The sequence below is a fragment of the Cydia fagiglandana genome, chromosome 3 (genome assembly GCF_963556715.1).
Source record: "Cydia fagiglandana chromosome 3, ilCydFagi1.1, whole genome shotgun sequence".
NCBI classification, from domain to species: Eukaryota; Metazoa; Arthropoda; class Insecta; order Lepidoptera; family Tortricidae; genus Cydia; species Cydia fagiglandana.
This window is the reverse complement of record NC_085934.1, coordinates 11,215,315-11,230,373: the sequence shown is the minus strand read 5'-3', so window position 1 is coordinate 11,230,373 and position 15,059 is coordinate 11,215,315. Positions and strand designations below refer to the sequence as shown.

The 15,059-nt window shown below is 37.8% G+C and overlaps 2 protein-coding genes across 4 annotated transcripts in view; one reads left to right on the top strand and one right to left on the bottom strand.

Annotated features, from left to right (window-relative positions):
• LOC134680091 (lachesin-like) overlaps positions 1 to 15,059 on the top strand; it is a 110,443-nt gene that overhangs the window by 53,024 nt on the left and 42,360 nt on the right. The gene's annotated exons all lie outside the window — the stretch shown is intronic.
• Positions 10,891 to 14,725, bottom strand: LOC134680530 (uncharacterized). 3 transcript variants are annotated; one of them, XR_010100462.1, is made up of 3 exons: positions 13,438 to 14,725; positions 12,807 to 13,033; positions 10,891 to 12,082 (listed from the first exon to the last, which is right to left on the bottom strand). XR_010100462.1 is itself a non-coding variant. In XM_063539650.1 (3 exons), the coding sequence occupies exons 1-2, from the start codon at positions 14,195 to 14,197 to the stop codon at positions 12,863 to 12,865; spliced, it is 927 nt and encodes a 308-aa protein (XP_063395720.1). In that variant the 5' UTR covers positions 14,198 to 14,725; the 3' UTR covers positions 10,891 to 12,082; positions 12,807 to 12,862. The 3 variants fall into 3 exon arrangements, 1 of the variants encoding a protein (XP_063395720.1); XR_010100463.1 differs by having other exon boundaries at positions 13,450 to 14,724; XM_063539650.1 differs by having other exon boundaries at positions 13,442 to 14,725.

The following is a 15,059-nucleotide window of genomic DNA, read 5'->3' as shown; positions in this document are numbered from 1 at the left end:
AGTAAGACCGAAACAAATTATTAAATTTATTCTACTAATTAATCATAGAATAATCTATGTCGTTGGTGAAAATCTCAATCCGGCCAAGTGATGGTCTGCATAATTCTGGATACAGGAGAGATATTTCCTTTTTCAGATTCTCGGGAAGGCTACAAAGCCCTCGGGAGGGAGCGGAGGCGAAATATTGTCTGCTTGCCTCGCTTTTTAAAACTTGGTCGCTTCATTTAATCAAGACCTCGTTCTTTGAGTGTTTATTTGACCAAAGTATCTACGAGTTCATTCAATTTCTGATAAACTTTGAAGTACTTACGCTGAATAATATTTTAGATAGGTACATATACATATTTACTGCTTCAGTTAAACGTACATTTTGATGTAGGTACGTACCTATTTATATTTATTTAGGCCCACTTGCACCATCCCACTAACCCGGGCTTAAGCGGGTAAACCGATAACCTAGTGTCTGGGTATAATTGTATAGGTAACCATGGCAATTCCAGGTTTAACCGGTTAACCACGGGTTAGTGGAATGGAGCAAGTGGGCCTTAGTCAGTTAAGGATTTGTTGAACGCATTAGACACCCTTTTTAAGGGTAGTAGACATATGTAGACATAGGTAATCTAGTGCTACATATGTCTACTACCCTAGTCTATAGCCTAGTGTGTAAACCCTAGGCTATACCTATCTAATTTGTAACTATGAGTGATTTTAACTCCAGATCAGAAGTGAAATCAATAGGAAACAGTGTAATGTAGTAGGTAGACGTTGATCAGTTTTAGTTGTACCCATATCAATATGTTAGTAACTTACATAATGCATAGTTAATAATAGAAAAAATCTGGAAAGAATCGATTCGGTTGTAAGGACGGTTTTAATATCTATTCCGATTAGATTCAGTGTCAGGAAGGAACGCAGATAGCGTCGGCGGAGTTGGAAGGAAATATTAGATGGATCGGGCTTCGAATACAAATATGGGGAGATAGGGAAATCGGATTCGCCGGCAGTCCCAGACGTGTCGTATTATCGGACTCTTTTTTGTTACACTAAGCTAACGCGTTTAATAACATGGTCTTCTTTACTAATGTCTATTGAAGTAAATAATGGTATTTACTTTCAATGTAGGAATTATATTTTATGTATAAGTAACACCACCACCACCACCACCACCACCACCATATTGCACCATATGGATACGTGGACTTTAGAATATTTGTTCATTCATATTCATTTGGATACCAGAGACCAGCGGTGAAGCTGCCGTTTTATTTTCTATAACTTATTTTACGAAAATTAACCTCGATTCATGATACTGCAGATCAGTATCAAAAGTGACATTATCGGAAACAGATCGAATAACTAAAACTCAAATTGGCCTGTTTCAATAACTAAATGACATCATTCAGTTATCATTCTGATGCCAGTGTACGTTCGAATTGGCCTATAAGACATTACAAAACGCGAGCGATATGTAGGCATACTCATTTGACTTGTATTGTACTTTAAAGCGCCACTTATTAAGTCGTGTTTCAGTAACGTCTAACCGTTACATTCCTGACAAAATGTATGGGATTTGACATTGACCGTCAGTTTTGTAACGATTGCTAACCAGCCGTTAAAGGTGCACAGTTAAATGAAAATGCCCATCTACGCCGTAGATTATACGGGCGGTACATTACGGCGGCCACCGGTCGGCACGGCAGCCGCGCCTGCTGAATTGTTCGCTCACTAATTAAATCTCGCCAGCGACATCGCGGTTTCAAACCGACAGCCTCTTAATTATTGTTTCCGCTCTTAACATCTGTCTTAATGTCACTTTCAATTTAATTTAGAAATTCTTTAGCTTCACGGTATAAAAGTTTATTACGACATTTGATAATAAATGTAAAGAAGTAGGGAAGTAGTAATCATTGGAAGGCAGCAAAGTAACTTAAGCTATATAGATAGCTCTTAAGACTGGAAAGTTTTAGTTCTCTCGCCGTTCCGAGTACATATACAAATTGGTTTCTGAAGCTACAAAAGAAGCGCCTTTTGGGCGGCCCGAGGGCCGAATACAAATTAAGAAGCAAACTTCGTTCTCAGCAAATTGGTTAATGTGAGTAACGTCTGGATTTGAAATAGTTCCGAAAACTTTGTCTTGGTCGTGAAAACCATCTTGAATATTAAAAATATTTTCTTTTTTACGTATATTTGAATATATTTTTATTAATTTGAAAAATAATTGAATACGTGTGCTATATTGAAGTGCAAATCCAAGAGGTTTCCAGATCTACCTAATCTTTGTTCTAATCCATTTAGGCGGGGTGGGTTTGGGCTCAAGAGGGCGAAATTTACCCACTATATTTGGAAGACATATGTTTTACATATGCTATTTTAGTAGGTATACTAAGGCTAAACTTATTTTTTCCGTTAATCATTAGTTTATACATTAAGAATGGTGCTTTGAAATTAGTAGGTACTCATTTGGGCGTGCCGGCGCTGCGTCGAACGCCTTTTTAACCTTTTGGCCGCCGGACCTAGTCCGCAAAGACGCTCACTCACACGCCAGAGCAAATTTTAAGTAAACAACTAATAAAAAGTTTAGGGATTGCAAATAGTGATATCGATATTTACAATATTTAATAAAAATCTTTTTAATTTAGCTTTGTTCTTATCCTGTTTTAATTTCATTCCAAATTGCCAAAATTAAACATATGTTTTACACCCGAAAATGTTTAAAATATAGGGATTTAACATAAAAAACAACCACTAAACAATGTCGATTCAAGACGTGATATCGCCGCACTAGGCTGTACGAGAAGTCTTTTATACAAGACAACGGCGCCCATGGACTGCCCGCAGTGCAGACCGACAAGGACTGTTTCCGCGCGGATCAATTAATAATAGTCTCTAGGTCAACGGCGTAAGCGCTTGTCGGTACGTAAACTTTATTGGCGTAACGTTAAAGCTGCGCATCATGTGTCGATAAAGTCAATATACCGGAACTGTTTTAGTGAAAATTACACGTGGGTTGAATTTTTTATGAGTGAAGATATTATTCCGGAATTAGAATCTATCATTATAATTTCAGTTTGGTTTACATTAATCTATAGGTAAACTCTTATCAAAAAAACGTTCAACGACTTGTTATAAAAAAATTACACATTAACTTCAATGTTATAACAATAAAAGTAAAGTCTGATAAACAGGTATGTCCCTGTACCACACTTGTGCGAAGCGGTCGCTGCGGTGTATCCCTTCCCACTAAGCTATAAAATAACATCAATTATTTTTTTTATTTATCTCTTCTGCAATTAAATAGTCCACAATCTACAATGGCAAATTTACTTGTCTGACTCTACTTTATAGAGCTAAAGAAGCTTCCTGAACTTTAAATATAGTTATGCCTATCTGACTCTCATTCTACGTATTCTAGTAAGTAGTTACCTACTATTCGTTGAAATAAAATGGCGATTAACAAGTGTTCAAATACTTAGATAAAAACATATTTCTGACTTTATATTTACTTTAAAAATTCCCATATCGAGTTAACATTCCCATCCCTAGCTGTCTTTTATACAAGACAACGGCGACGAGGAACATGAAAAATGTTGAAAATTGGAGCAATTTTTTTAAATGCCTTATTATAAAAGAAGGGATTTATATAGCGGCTTAAAAAGCAAATAAATGAAAAAACAAAGACTTTAAATATGAACACGAGTGTAAATGAAATTGCAATTGTTATTATTTTCACATTAACTCAGTGGTTGAATTTGTGTCTTGTATACAAGACGACGGCGCCAGCGTATCGTTCTATCGTTGTCTTCTATACCGGACAACGGCGGTCAAAGGGTTAATTATTTATGCGCTGCAGGCAGAATAAGGAACACATTTGCTTCGCTGCGCCAAAATTAAAAGACGAGAGAAAACGTTTACAGCGTCTAATAAATCTACTCCCTAGGATATTTGATTAAGCAAAAGTAATTTTTAAAATTTAAATTGTATAGAATACGTTAAAGTCGCAGCAAAAAATTGTGCTAGTCTTTTCGGTTTATTCTATTACGTTTATGTAGGTATCACAATTCGCGAATATATTACTTAAACTTTATATTTCAAGTACCTATCATTGAGACTTAAGTTAATAAGTTAGGTACTCATTTACGTGCAGCAGCGTTGTTCCTTGCGGTTGAAGTTTGAATGTGTAGCTGAATGTTTCTTATCTATTTAGATTCGAGATTAGTTAAGTACGTAGGTACTGAGATTTCTTGGATTTGTTGACGATCTTTATGAAAAATTAAGAGCGACTGTTGAAAAATGTGGAAGTTTTTTTTTTGTTTAGTCTTTTGGTTTCGTATGTCGTGTCATCGTGAACACATCGTTAATTTAACAATACATCTCCTCAATTTCTGTTTCTTCCTTATTACCAATTTGTAAATTTAAATTAGCTCCATGCATCTTTAAAAAGTCGCAAACCGATCCTAGCGGGGCGCGCTTCGATGCCGGCGGGCGCAGTTGGTACAAAGGGCTACGGCGAACGGAAAGTTTTAATATACCTTCGATTGGATCCAGCCGCAGCCAGGGAAGGGACGAAGCATTGAAAGAAAATGTTTTGCTATTGAACACGAATACGAATAACGAACGATATAGAAATCGACTAATTTTTGAAGAACTCATCGAAACGTCTTCGTCGTTCCAGTTTTTAACGAGTTCTGTTCTAATTAGTTATGTTTCTGTAAAAATGTAATACATATTAACATAGCATTATTTGCATCACAATATACCTAATTATGTAAATATTTGTGCGTGTGCGTAATTTGCTTATAGGTATTCATGTAGATTGTAGATGAATAGTAGTTAGGCATAATATATATATAAAGGTGACAGGTAACAGTTGATTTATCGTAATAAAGGATATGATGAGCAATGAGCATCCACTTTTAATTAAACAATTCAACTACCAGAGCTGAAAGGAGAATTGACAAATATACAAGTAACTGTATCTCTATTATGATTATAAATTATACGCGGTGCCTATACTCCGCGGTTACCAAAATTCAACCCTTTATTTTAATCTGGTAGAACCTTAGAATGATAAGAGGGCAGTACGTATATTCGTCATTTTCGTTATTATTATTAGACAGAGATTACTTTTCGGCTGTCGGACCACGTCGGTAGGGCACGAGGGTGCGACGAGCGAACGGAATGGGGAAGACTCTAAATCCATATTCGATCAGCGGGTTCTGAGCCGATCTGACAAGCCGCCGATCTGTTTTGCATTTATATAAACAGCTCTTACCTTAATATACGCTGCTGTGCTGACAGACACATTTTGACATCGGAAATGTCTTTCGTGAAATTAATCTGCAGAAAAAAACTTTTTGAATTGAATGAATATGTAGGCATAATAGGTATCGTACATTATGTATGGGTATATCAATGGTGTGTTAAATAGCCTAAGTGTTTTGAACAGCAACATACACAAAGAGCAATTTTATTTAAGAAAAACTATATTTAGCTCTAGTTATATAAACTAATTTATATAGAGCGAAATAAATAAAAAATAACTTTGACGATTTCAAAGGAAATGAGTGGCCTGTATTTACGTTATACTTATTGAGAGCTAGCAGATTATAGAGCTAACTTTAGCACTGAATTGAATGATATAATGTTTCGACGGAACCTAATGAACCTATAAATGTTGCTTGTGTTGAATAATACTTAATAGTATTGATTTTTTTAGCAACATTTGCGAGAAAAGCACTATGTATGATTTGGCTGGAATGACATTTACTGACTTCGTAATAAATTAAACGTTTCCTCCCAAGGTAGTTCGTTTAAAATTAATACTCCGCCATGACTCCGCTTGTAAATTGCCATATCATTCTCTTGACAATAAATTGTCAAAAATCTTGTGTCAAAGTTCACACTCTGGATACAGGTATTTTTGATATTTGTTTGTGACCGAAATTAAAGATTTGCTATAAATGTAATAAAAGTTTGAATGATTAATTAATGAATGCGTTGATGTGGTAAAGCACAATACAAATGTAATATAATTTCATATAAGCATAGTACAAACATAGCTTGGCTGACAACCGAAGCAGCAGAAAGGCGTCGCGAGGGTGCGGAGCCTGAGAGGGCTGGACCTTCATCAAGCGCTTGACTGGTATTAGGGCGTGCAATTGTTACGCTGCGCCGCATTCCACGCTCTACACAACAAATATTTCACACTGTGATTTCACGCATTAACACCCTCGTCTGCCGAAGCTGTCTGGCAAACTTAACTTTGTTTTAAAACTATTTTGTACCAGAAATTATTCAATCCACTAGGACCTACACCTGTTGTTAGTACAGCATAAATTCTTCAGTTATTTGTTTTTGTTAAGTGTAGGTACTGTAATTATAAAATCCATGTTGTTTGGAATTTTCCGACGCACGGAATACGTGCCGTAAAAATAATTCGACGATCCTCTGGGATCGTTTGTAAAACGTCACGCGTAAAACATATTATAAAGCCAATAAAACGTGTTTACAAGGGTGAGTAGAGCTCGGAGTCCCGGCGCGCCCGCGCGATATCCGTAAACATTTTAGCACTGCAATAAATTTAACATTATCCAACTCACGAGACATTCTGTTTTCTTCCGTCCCGGGATCAGTTGGTTAACGGTTGTAATCTCGGATGACTTGGATTTTCCGCTCCCTTGAAGAAATTATACAATTACTTACAAGATATCCCAATATTTTTACAATCTGTTTTTATGTCAGCTATATTAACATTTTTTACAAGCCTTTTATTAACTTGCAATGTACTTATGTTGCAAGTTAAATTTGATCCTCTCCCATTTGAACCTCCAACCTCCAATGAAGCTGAAAATTTGAATAAATATATGTAAGTTGGGTGAAAATGCAATATCTGGTACCATTGAGCTGGTCTAATGGAGACATGAGGTGGCCATAGGAACTCTGTGACCTAATGACAACCATCTAACCTGACAACCACAACAACAACCTAACCAACCAACAACACAACACAACAAGGGGTTGTGACAAGGCAACCTAATTGTATGTAATAACAATAATAAAGGCTAACATGGAGTTTGGTGTCGATAAATGTGCGGTTATGCATGTACAGCGGGGGAGGGTTGTAAATTCAACAAATTTACAACTGTCTGAGACAATGTCTTTCAGATCCATCTCTGAATCAGAAACCTATAAATACCTTGGTATGTCACAGTCGTTGGGTATTGAGGACGAGGGTATTAGACGGTCGGTGAAGGAGCGCTTTTTCAGTCGGCTCACAAAAGTCCTTAACAGTCTTTTGTCAGGAGGCAACAAAGTGCGCGCCTTCAACGCCTGGGTAATGCCCCTACTCACATACTCCTTTGGCATACTAAGGTGGACTCAGACCGAGCTGGACGCCCTGGATCGGAGGGTCCGATCACTGCTCACCACACATCGCATGCTACACCCACGCTCGTCAGTTATGAGATTGTACATCCCACGGAAGTGTGGAGGCCGAGGCCTCCTAAACGCCAAGGATCTCCACAACCGCGAGGTGTACAATCTCAGGAACTATTTCCTTAACAACGAGTGTGGGATGCATCGTGATGTGGTGGCAGTAGATAGGAACCTCACGCCGCTTTCCTTGGCAAACGAGAACTGGCGCAAACCTGTGGTACTAAGTACTGCGGATCGCAAGGCGGCATGGGAGAGTAAGGTGCTACACGGGCGGTTCTACAAGGCCCTCACGGGACCCGATGTGGACCTGCTCGCGTCGGTGAACTGGTTACGATTCGGGGACCTCTTCGGAGAAACCGAGGGTTTTGCCTGTGCAATTGCAGACGAAGTGATGATGACGAACAACTATCGGAAATATATCCTGAAGGACGGTACGGTCGACATTTGTCGGGCATGCCGCCGTCCCGGAGAGTCACTCAGGCATATCATTTCCGGTTGTTCTCATCTTGCTAACGGCGAGTACTTGCACAGACATAATCTCGTAGCCAGGATTATTCACCAGCAACTTGCTCTTCTATATGGCCTTGTGGACTGCGAAGTACCGTACTACAAGTACTCACCTGCGCCTGTTCTCGAGAATGGTCGTGCCACGCTCTATTGGGATCGATCTATCATCACTGACAGGACTATTGTAGCCAATAAGCCTGATATTGTGATAATAGATCGATCGCAACGTCGGGCCATGCTCGTTGACATCACCATCCCCCATGATGAGAATCTCGTGAAGGCCGAGAAGGACAAGTCCAGTAAGTACCTAGACTTGGCTCACGAGATAACCGCCATGTGGGATGTTGATTCGACGATCATTGTCCCGATAAGTAGTCGTTTCAGTGAACGGTTTAATAGCGAAGAGTCTCGACCAACATCTCGAGAGACTCTCGCTAGGTGGTTGGATCAAGGGACAGATGCAGAAGGCGGTGATCTTGGACACGGCGCGGATAGTACGTCGGTTCCTCTCTCTGCAGCCCTGACCACCGGTAGCTTGGGCCTTGCCCCGCTGCTGGCGGCACCCTAGGTTAGGTTTTTTATAATGTGTTTATATGTATTTTTATTGTTTTGTAAGTGTTTTTATGTTTTACTTTTATATTCATATTATAAAAATACCTAACCTAAGACGATAAATAAATAAAGAGAATAAAGGCTACTTATTACTGAGAAAAAGTAACTCTTTCTTCAATTGCCCTCTAAGTCAAGAGGGCCTAAACAAAACACACTGACCCCGAATTCCGGCGCCGTCAGTCGAACAGTAACCTCAAATTAGCCCGGGAAAATAAAAACCCCTGTTTTGGCGAAGCTGACAGGGGTGCGTGGAGAGCCTCACTTGGAACTTTCGTCGATAACACATCTGTCTGCGGGCGCTCGTTGCTGTGAAAACAGTTTCATTGATTTGAAACTGCGTGCGTGTAGTGTGATGACTGGGTGTTCCAATTTCAAAATGATTTGCATCTACACAGTCATATTCAGATCATTTTACACCTCGTCCACTTAAAAGATACTTCTGCTGCCGATTAAATCTGATACATATTTATTTCCATAATATTAAGATAACTGGAAAGTAAATGGAGAAAGGCACGACTTAAAACATATACCTAACTGAACTTTTAGCTAAGTTATATTTCGCAAAGAAAAATGCACCGGTAAGAAAACTCGTTTCAATGCGGAAACTAATACAAACTACTCTTATTAAAGAGCACATAGAAAAATGTTAGTAGTGGCGGAACTCAATTCTGTGGCATGTCCACATTACGTATGTATCAAGCCGCGCTTGGAGCGCGTGACATGCGCTTATTTCGTATGCGGGTAGAGAAACTTGCTCAAACTGTATGTTTTTTCTTTGTTTGTATTGGAAATATTTCTGCTCTCTATAATAATTTCTGTGCCGACCACAGCTTCGTGTGATGGGTTTCATGCAAATGGTATCTATGTATGTCCCGCATTATAAAAAGATTTTATGTGGCAATATCGGCCAATATTTTCTTTTATGAGCTGTGTTTAGTTAGCTTTACTTTTACTGAAACTAGTGGCTAGTGTAGGACATGGGTCGATAGTTGTATTGGTAATAATTATAGCAAATGTTGCTACATGTTAAAATGCACTACATCAAGTCACAGTCTACATCTGTAATCGATTCCGCTGTAGCCTGACCTACCTGAAATAATAAGGTAAATTATAAATCTATAATTTATTTCACCCATTACATACTCGCGAGATTTAATGCACAGTAGTGATTCTGTTCATTTAATTTGGCTAAAATCTAATTTAGTTAATTTAATTGTAGATGTCTGTTTGGCCCTATGGTTGACTGGTAGAGAATGTTTCAGCAAAGTCGAATGCACAGGAAGGTTTTCTCTAATGGTGGCGGACACAAATTAAACAATCCTCTGTCATGCACAATTTATTATTATATCATGGTAGAATGTTAATATCACACAACGACTGTAAATTACTGAATTCGGAGTTGAGGATTAAATTAAAATTATTTAGGACGACACAGGTGACTTACATCTTAAGGCGCTATAGATGTGAAAAGAGAATTAGTCTATGGTCACCTAGCTTTTTATAAGGAAGGAGCATAGACAACAATAAAAAAAATTATTTTTCTAACACTCCTCCTTATATGCTCCTGTAATAAAAAGCTCCGTGATATACAGGTACATAAAATCAATAAAGGAAGAAACAAAATTTCAAATGTGAATGAATGCACTAACATTCGATACATTTCAATTTTAAACCCTTTACAAAACATATATGTCTCTCAATACACAAAGGCTTATAGTAAATACATCAGCAAGCACTATTTGTAGATAAATACAAAAACATTAATTATTATCCTGTATCGCAAAACAATATGTCAAGTTCTTTTATTATGGGAATATTCTAAGTCTAATAACAACTTATGAGCACTGTCATTAATATGTACATGATAACATCAAAATGTTTGTCAATTATTTCGGACAAGAAATTCTTAACAAAACAGATATCTTTACATACATGGCAATATACTCAAATTCACATATTCACCAATTCATAACATAGCCAGTATATCTGCGATCTAACCAGTCATCTGCTTAATCACTATTGGCATAAGCTACATTATCTAAATCATTACTTCTTTGAAAACAAAGACCATAATTTAGAATTCCAGCTAAATATTTAAGAACCCGTTTAGCGACATGCCAATGACTCTAGTCGAAAAACATTGCTGACTGTACTATACAAAATCAGCTGACTGCAAGCGTAAGATACATCCGAGTGGGTGCACAGTAGTAATAAGTACATAAGTGGCTCTAAAAGCTGTCTGGATTAAAATTACTCATCTTGTAAATACAGCTTATCAGATTCATCCAGCTTGCAGTTTACTGGCAATAGAGTAGATACAGATTCACAATTACTCATGTAAAATTTAGCCAAAATGCGCCTTATGAAACTGATCTAATACAGTGATATTATATGTTACAGTTACTTTCATACCAAGACAATCCTTAAACATCCTTTAAAATTGAATTTCAAAGTTAGTCTTTAAAAATGAAAGCAGTTCATTAATACAGCCGTTGATAGATACAAATGCTAAGAAAAATATTTAAACCTTTGTTATTTCTTAGCATAGAGATAAGGCTCACATTATACTTTGTTTACAGCCATAACGAAATTATACAAATCATGCTAAGACATAATAATGATAATAGATTCATCTTTGGTTATCTTAACATAAACATAAGGCTCGCAATAACTTTGTTTGCAGCCATTTTCATTTAAAACTGTAAACTTTTACATTTTACATGACATGCTTGCTTCAAGCCGTCGATGCTTTTTTTTCAGTAAACATACTTTAATATTATTTCATAACCAGCTGGTTGCTCCATATAGGTAGATGGTTCATCAAAAATTACCGTTAAAAAAAAAATGTAACGTCTATACGAACCATAACGTAGCGCCGGCTGATTTGAAATACTAAGCAAAAGTCTGAGGGTTTAATGTCTTACAATTGGCATATTGATATCCAAAACAAAAAAAAACTTTACCCTACTTTTGACTGTAACCACAGGCAACAAAATGAACTTTATATCTAACAGCTCAACAAATTACCTGCAAATTCTAATAAGAACCCACTTAATTTCATAGCCCGGTCTACCAGTTCCCATACATGATTTCTTACTTGTTAAATTACCAAAGCGCGTCACGCAAAATAGGCGCTAGACGTCGACTTGCGGGAAAATAAAAAAAATAAAACTTTGGCCCTGCTACAATAAAATACATATTAGCAGGTAAGCCACTCATGTTTTAAAAGGAAAAACTGATAGCCTCAGTGTATGTTTATTAGTGGTTCAGTTTGATAACTAATAGTGACAACAGTTAACAAACAATTACCTTCTCTGAGAAAATACCTCTCGTACTGCGAACGGGGGCAAGACATCGACGCATCGGCAGTGACCAATGTAATCGACTCTCCTCCTCAAAATGAAGGGTCAGGCAGAGAGGATGGAGTGTCTGAATTGCAGGTTCACGTCACCCTCATCACCACCATCTTCATCGAGCGACAGGAACTGATCAGAGAGCGGAGACTGCACATCTGGCGTTACTACCGCATCTGAAACATTTTTAGAGATTATGTTAGAATATTACTAATATCACAGTTGTCATTATCACTATTATCACAGTTATCATTTACTACATGATCATAATTATTTAAATCATTTAAAATTGCTCATCATTCATTTGTAAAAATAAAATAATAATGCATTATCAAACTTTATAAAATTTTAAATGATCATGTACAGTAAAATGCTCTTACACACGCCTCACAACTGGTGTCTTGTCCATAAATTTATCCTCTAAGAAAGCTACAGGTAAAAAAAAAACTTTGTGATAATGGTTGGGATCAATTACACTATATATATTTGTATTTGCTTTTACACATTTTCACCATAACCAACAAACATAATTTCTTGGTACACGGAAAATGTTATTCAGCCAGACACACCAGTGACTCAAATAAATTTGATCCAGTCCATTCACATTAAGGTATTTTATTTGAAAACGATCTACTGGGGAACAGACTACTGTCATTACAGCATCGCCCCTGTAATGATCAATCAAACAACATTCCTGCAAAATAGTTCTAGCTTTCATTAAAATAAAAATGCTCCAAAAATAGTCCATCGCCAAGGTGAATTACCTATACCATACCATGAAATTTAAGAAAAAAACTTTACAAGTCATTGTTACAGTATTCTGTCCCATAATCACTGCATCAGATTTTAATATGTAAATCAGTATGTTTCTCTACCAAATCAATAAAAAAGGGAACTTACATCTTTATTCTTCATAAGATGACCAAAGCTCCTCCTGGCTCAGTCATCAGAGAATGTCAGCAAGAAGCGGGCTCCATTCCGAGTGCCGACTTGCATCTGGTCAACAAGTCACTGTGGGTCAGTTCCAGTGGTTTAGCAGCACATCCAATGCACAGCCTGGGAACAGATGTCACAGACATCTTCCCAGTAAGACACGGTACGCAGCTGCTTGGCACATCGTGTTCATACTGAAAAACGACACCAACACTGAATTCCACCACCCAGGACATACAAACCATCACGATGCAGAAGCCCAAGACGCCTACACTATACCATAAATGCATTGGCGCGGGAACAGCAGCATTGGCACTCTGTAGTCCCTGCCTAGAGCGAAGGGACGCTGAGTGACCTGATTCGGGAATGGGCTGCACTTGCAATTTTAGACTGTAAAGCCCATTACTTTTGTAAGTAGATAAGAAACAGTTGCCTGTGATTTTACATAAAATTTGATTATAAATCCTACAGTGTATTTTAACATTGACAACAATACTATGTTTTACGGGGACTTGAATAACTGAAAATAAATTACTGGCCAGCTGTGGCACAAAAATGACATTGTATAAACAAGTTTTCTTACTAAGGGAAACTTTACCTACAAGCTCACCGATAAGCAGTTCTCCACTAGCAACAGATATCAAATATGCCTTCTTATTATATTCTTGAAGAACTTCATGACTACTAGCTAGGAGAACAATCGCGCCACGAGCCACGATGACATCTTGACAGGGACAAGCTAAGTTAGCCGCAGCACACAGTGCGTTATCTTCTTTATCTTCTGTATTCGCTATTGCTCCCTCACGCTTCCTCTTCACAAAACATCTGCGGGCCGCTTTTCCATTGCGCTTGCAACACGAGCATAAAAGCTTGGTAATCTTCTCCTTGATCAAATATGCTGATGAAATATCATAGTCAGTTTGAACGTTGCTCATTCGATGGTCTTCTTGTAAAGGAAATGCATAGACAATCTCAATAGTAAGTGTGTTTGTAAATCCAGCAGTTTCCAAACCGGACACTAGAACAATTTCTGGCAAACTGGAGAGCAACATGTCGGCTGCCTCGTCATCCTCTACATTCTTCCCTATATCAGCACGCCGGGCGACGAGCTTCATCACACCTTCAGTGTAGACAGATACGCAGGTACAATTGTGGTACTCAACTCGGTGTGACTTTCGAAGTAGGAGTACTTTCCTGTAGTCTGTAGTCTTCAAAGGCGTCAGCGAGCTTTCTACAGTCGTCCTTAGATTTCGTACAATCATACAATTTCTTATTAGCTGATACAAATCGGTTGAATGGAAAAGGGTAGATGCACGCCGGTGCCCTCGCATTGTCGCCGCCGTTCGTGTCGTAGCCATCGACGCAATTCCACAAATCTTCTAACGATAACAGCATAGTTAGCATTAACTCGTCAGTCCATCTCATCTTCCGATTGACATTGACGTAGCAGAGATGATTGAATTTGTGATTCCGCCATTTTGAGGTTATTTTCCCGCATGCTCGTCTAAGTCGACAACAATCAAGTTTTATTCTTATCGAGCACACACAGGACCTGTTATTCTAATTTCTAAACCCTTCCTGGGATAAAACAGTAACCTTCATTGTCTGGACCACTAACCTTTCAGCAAAGTCGAATGCACAGGAAGGTTTTCTCTAATGGTGGCGGACACAAATTAAACAATCCTCTGTCATGCACAATTTATTATTATATCATGGTAGAATGTTAATATCACACAACGACTGTAAATTACTGAATTCGGAGTTGAGGATTAAATTAAAATTATTTAGGACGACACAGGTGACTTACATCTTAAGGCGCTATAGATGTGAAAAGAGAATTAGTCTATGGTCACCTAGCTTTTTATAAGGAAGGAGCATAGACAACAATAAAAAAATTTATTTTTCTAACAGAATGCCATTTGGCATTAAGTCCGCCATTTGTACATTTTTGTTTATACTTTGTGCAATAAAGTTTAAATAAATAAATAAATAAAAGCTCATGTTAATTGAGCGAATACGACTTCAACTAATTTAATATTAGCGATAATAACAGCGTACAGACTTGCAATTGAACAATACATTAATCAGCCGCTTGCCTGCAATGCAATGCCCCTTTGCAACGTTTATCCACTTTTCTACGGATGCGAGATTAAAGGGGAGAGTAACAAAATGAGAAATGAAACGATTTCAGGACGCATTGTTGGATGGCTAGCCGTGGCC

Coding starts and splice junctions, on each gene's coding strand:
- LOC134680530 (XM_063539650.1), bottom strand. CDS start 14,197: ATGGCTACGACACGAACGGCGGCGACAATGCGAGGGCACCGGCGTGCA. Junction 13,034..13,441: donor AACTGCTTATCGGTGAGCTT/GTAGGTAAAGTT, acceptor GTCGTTTTTCAG/TATGAACACGATGTGCCAAG.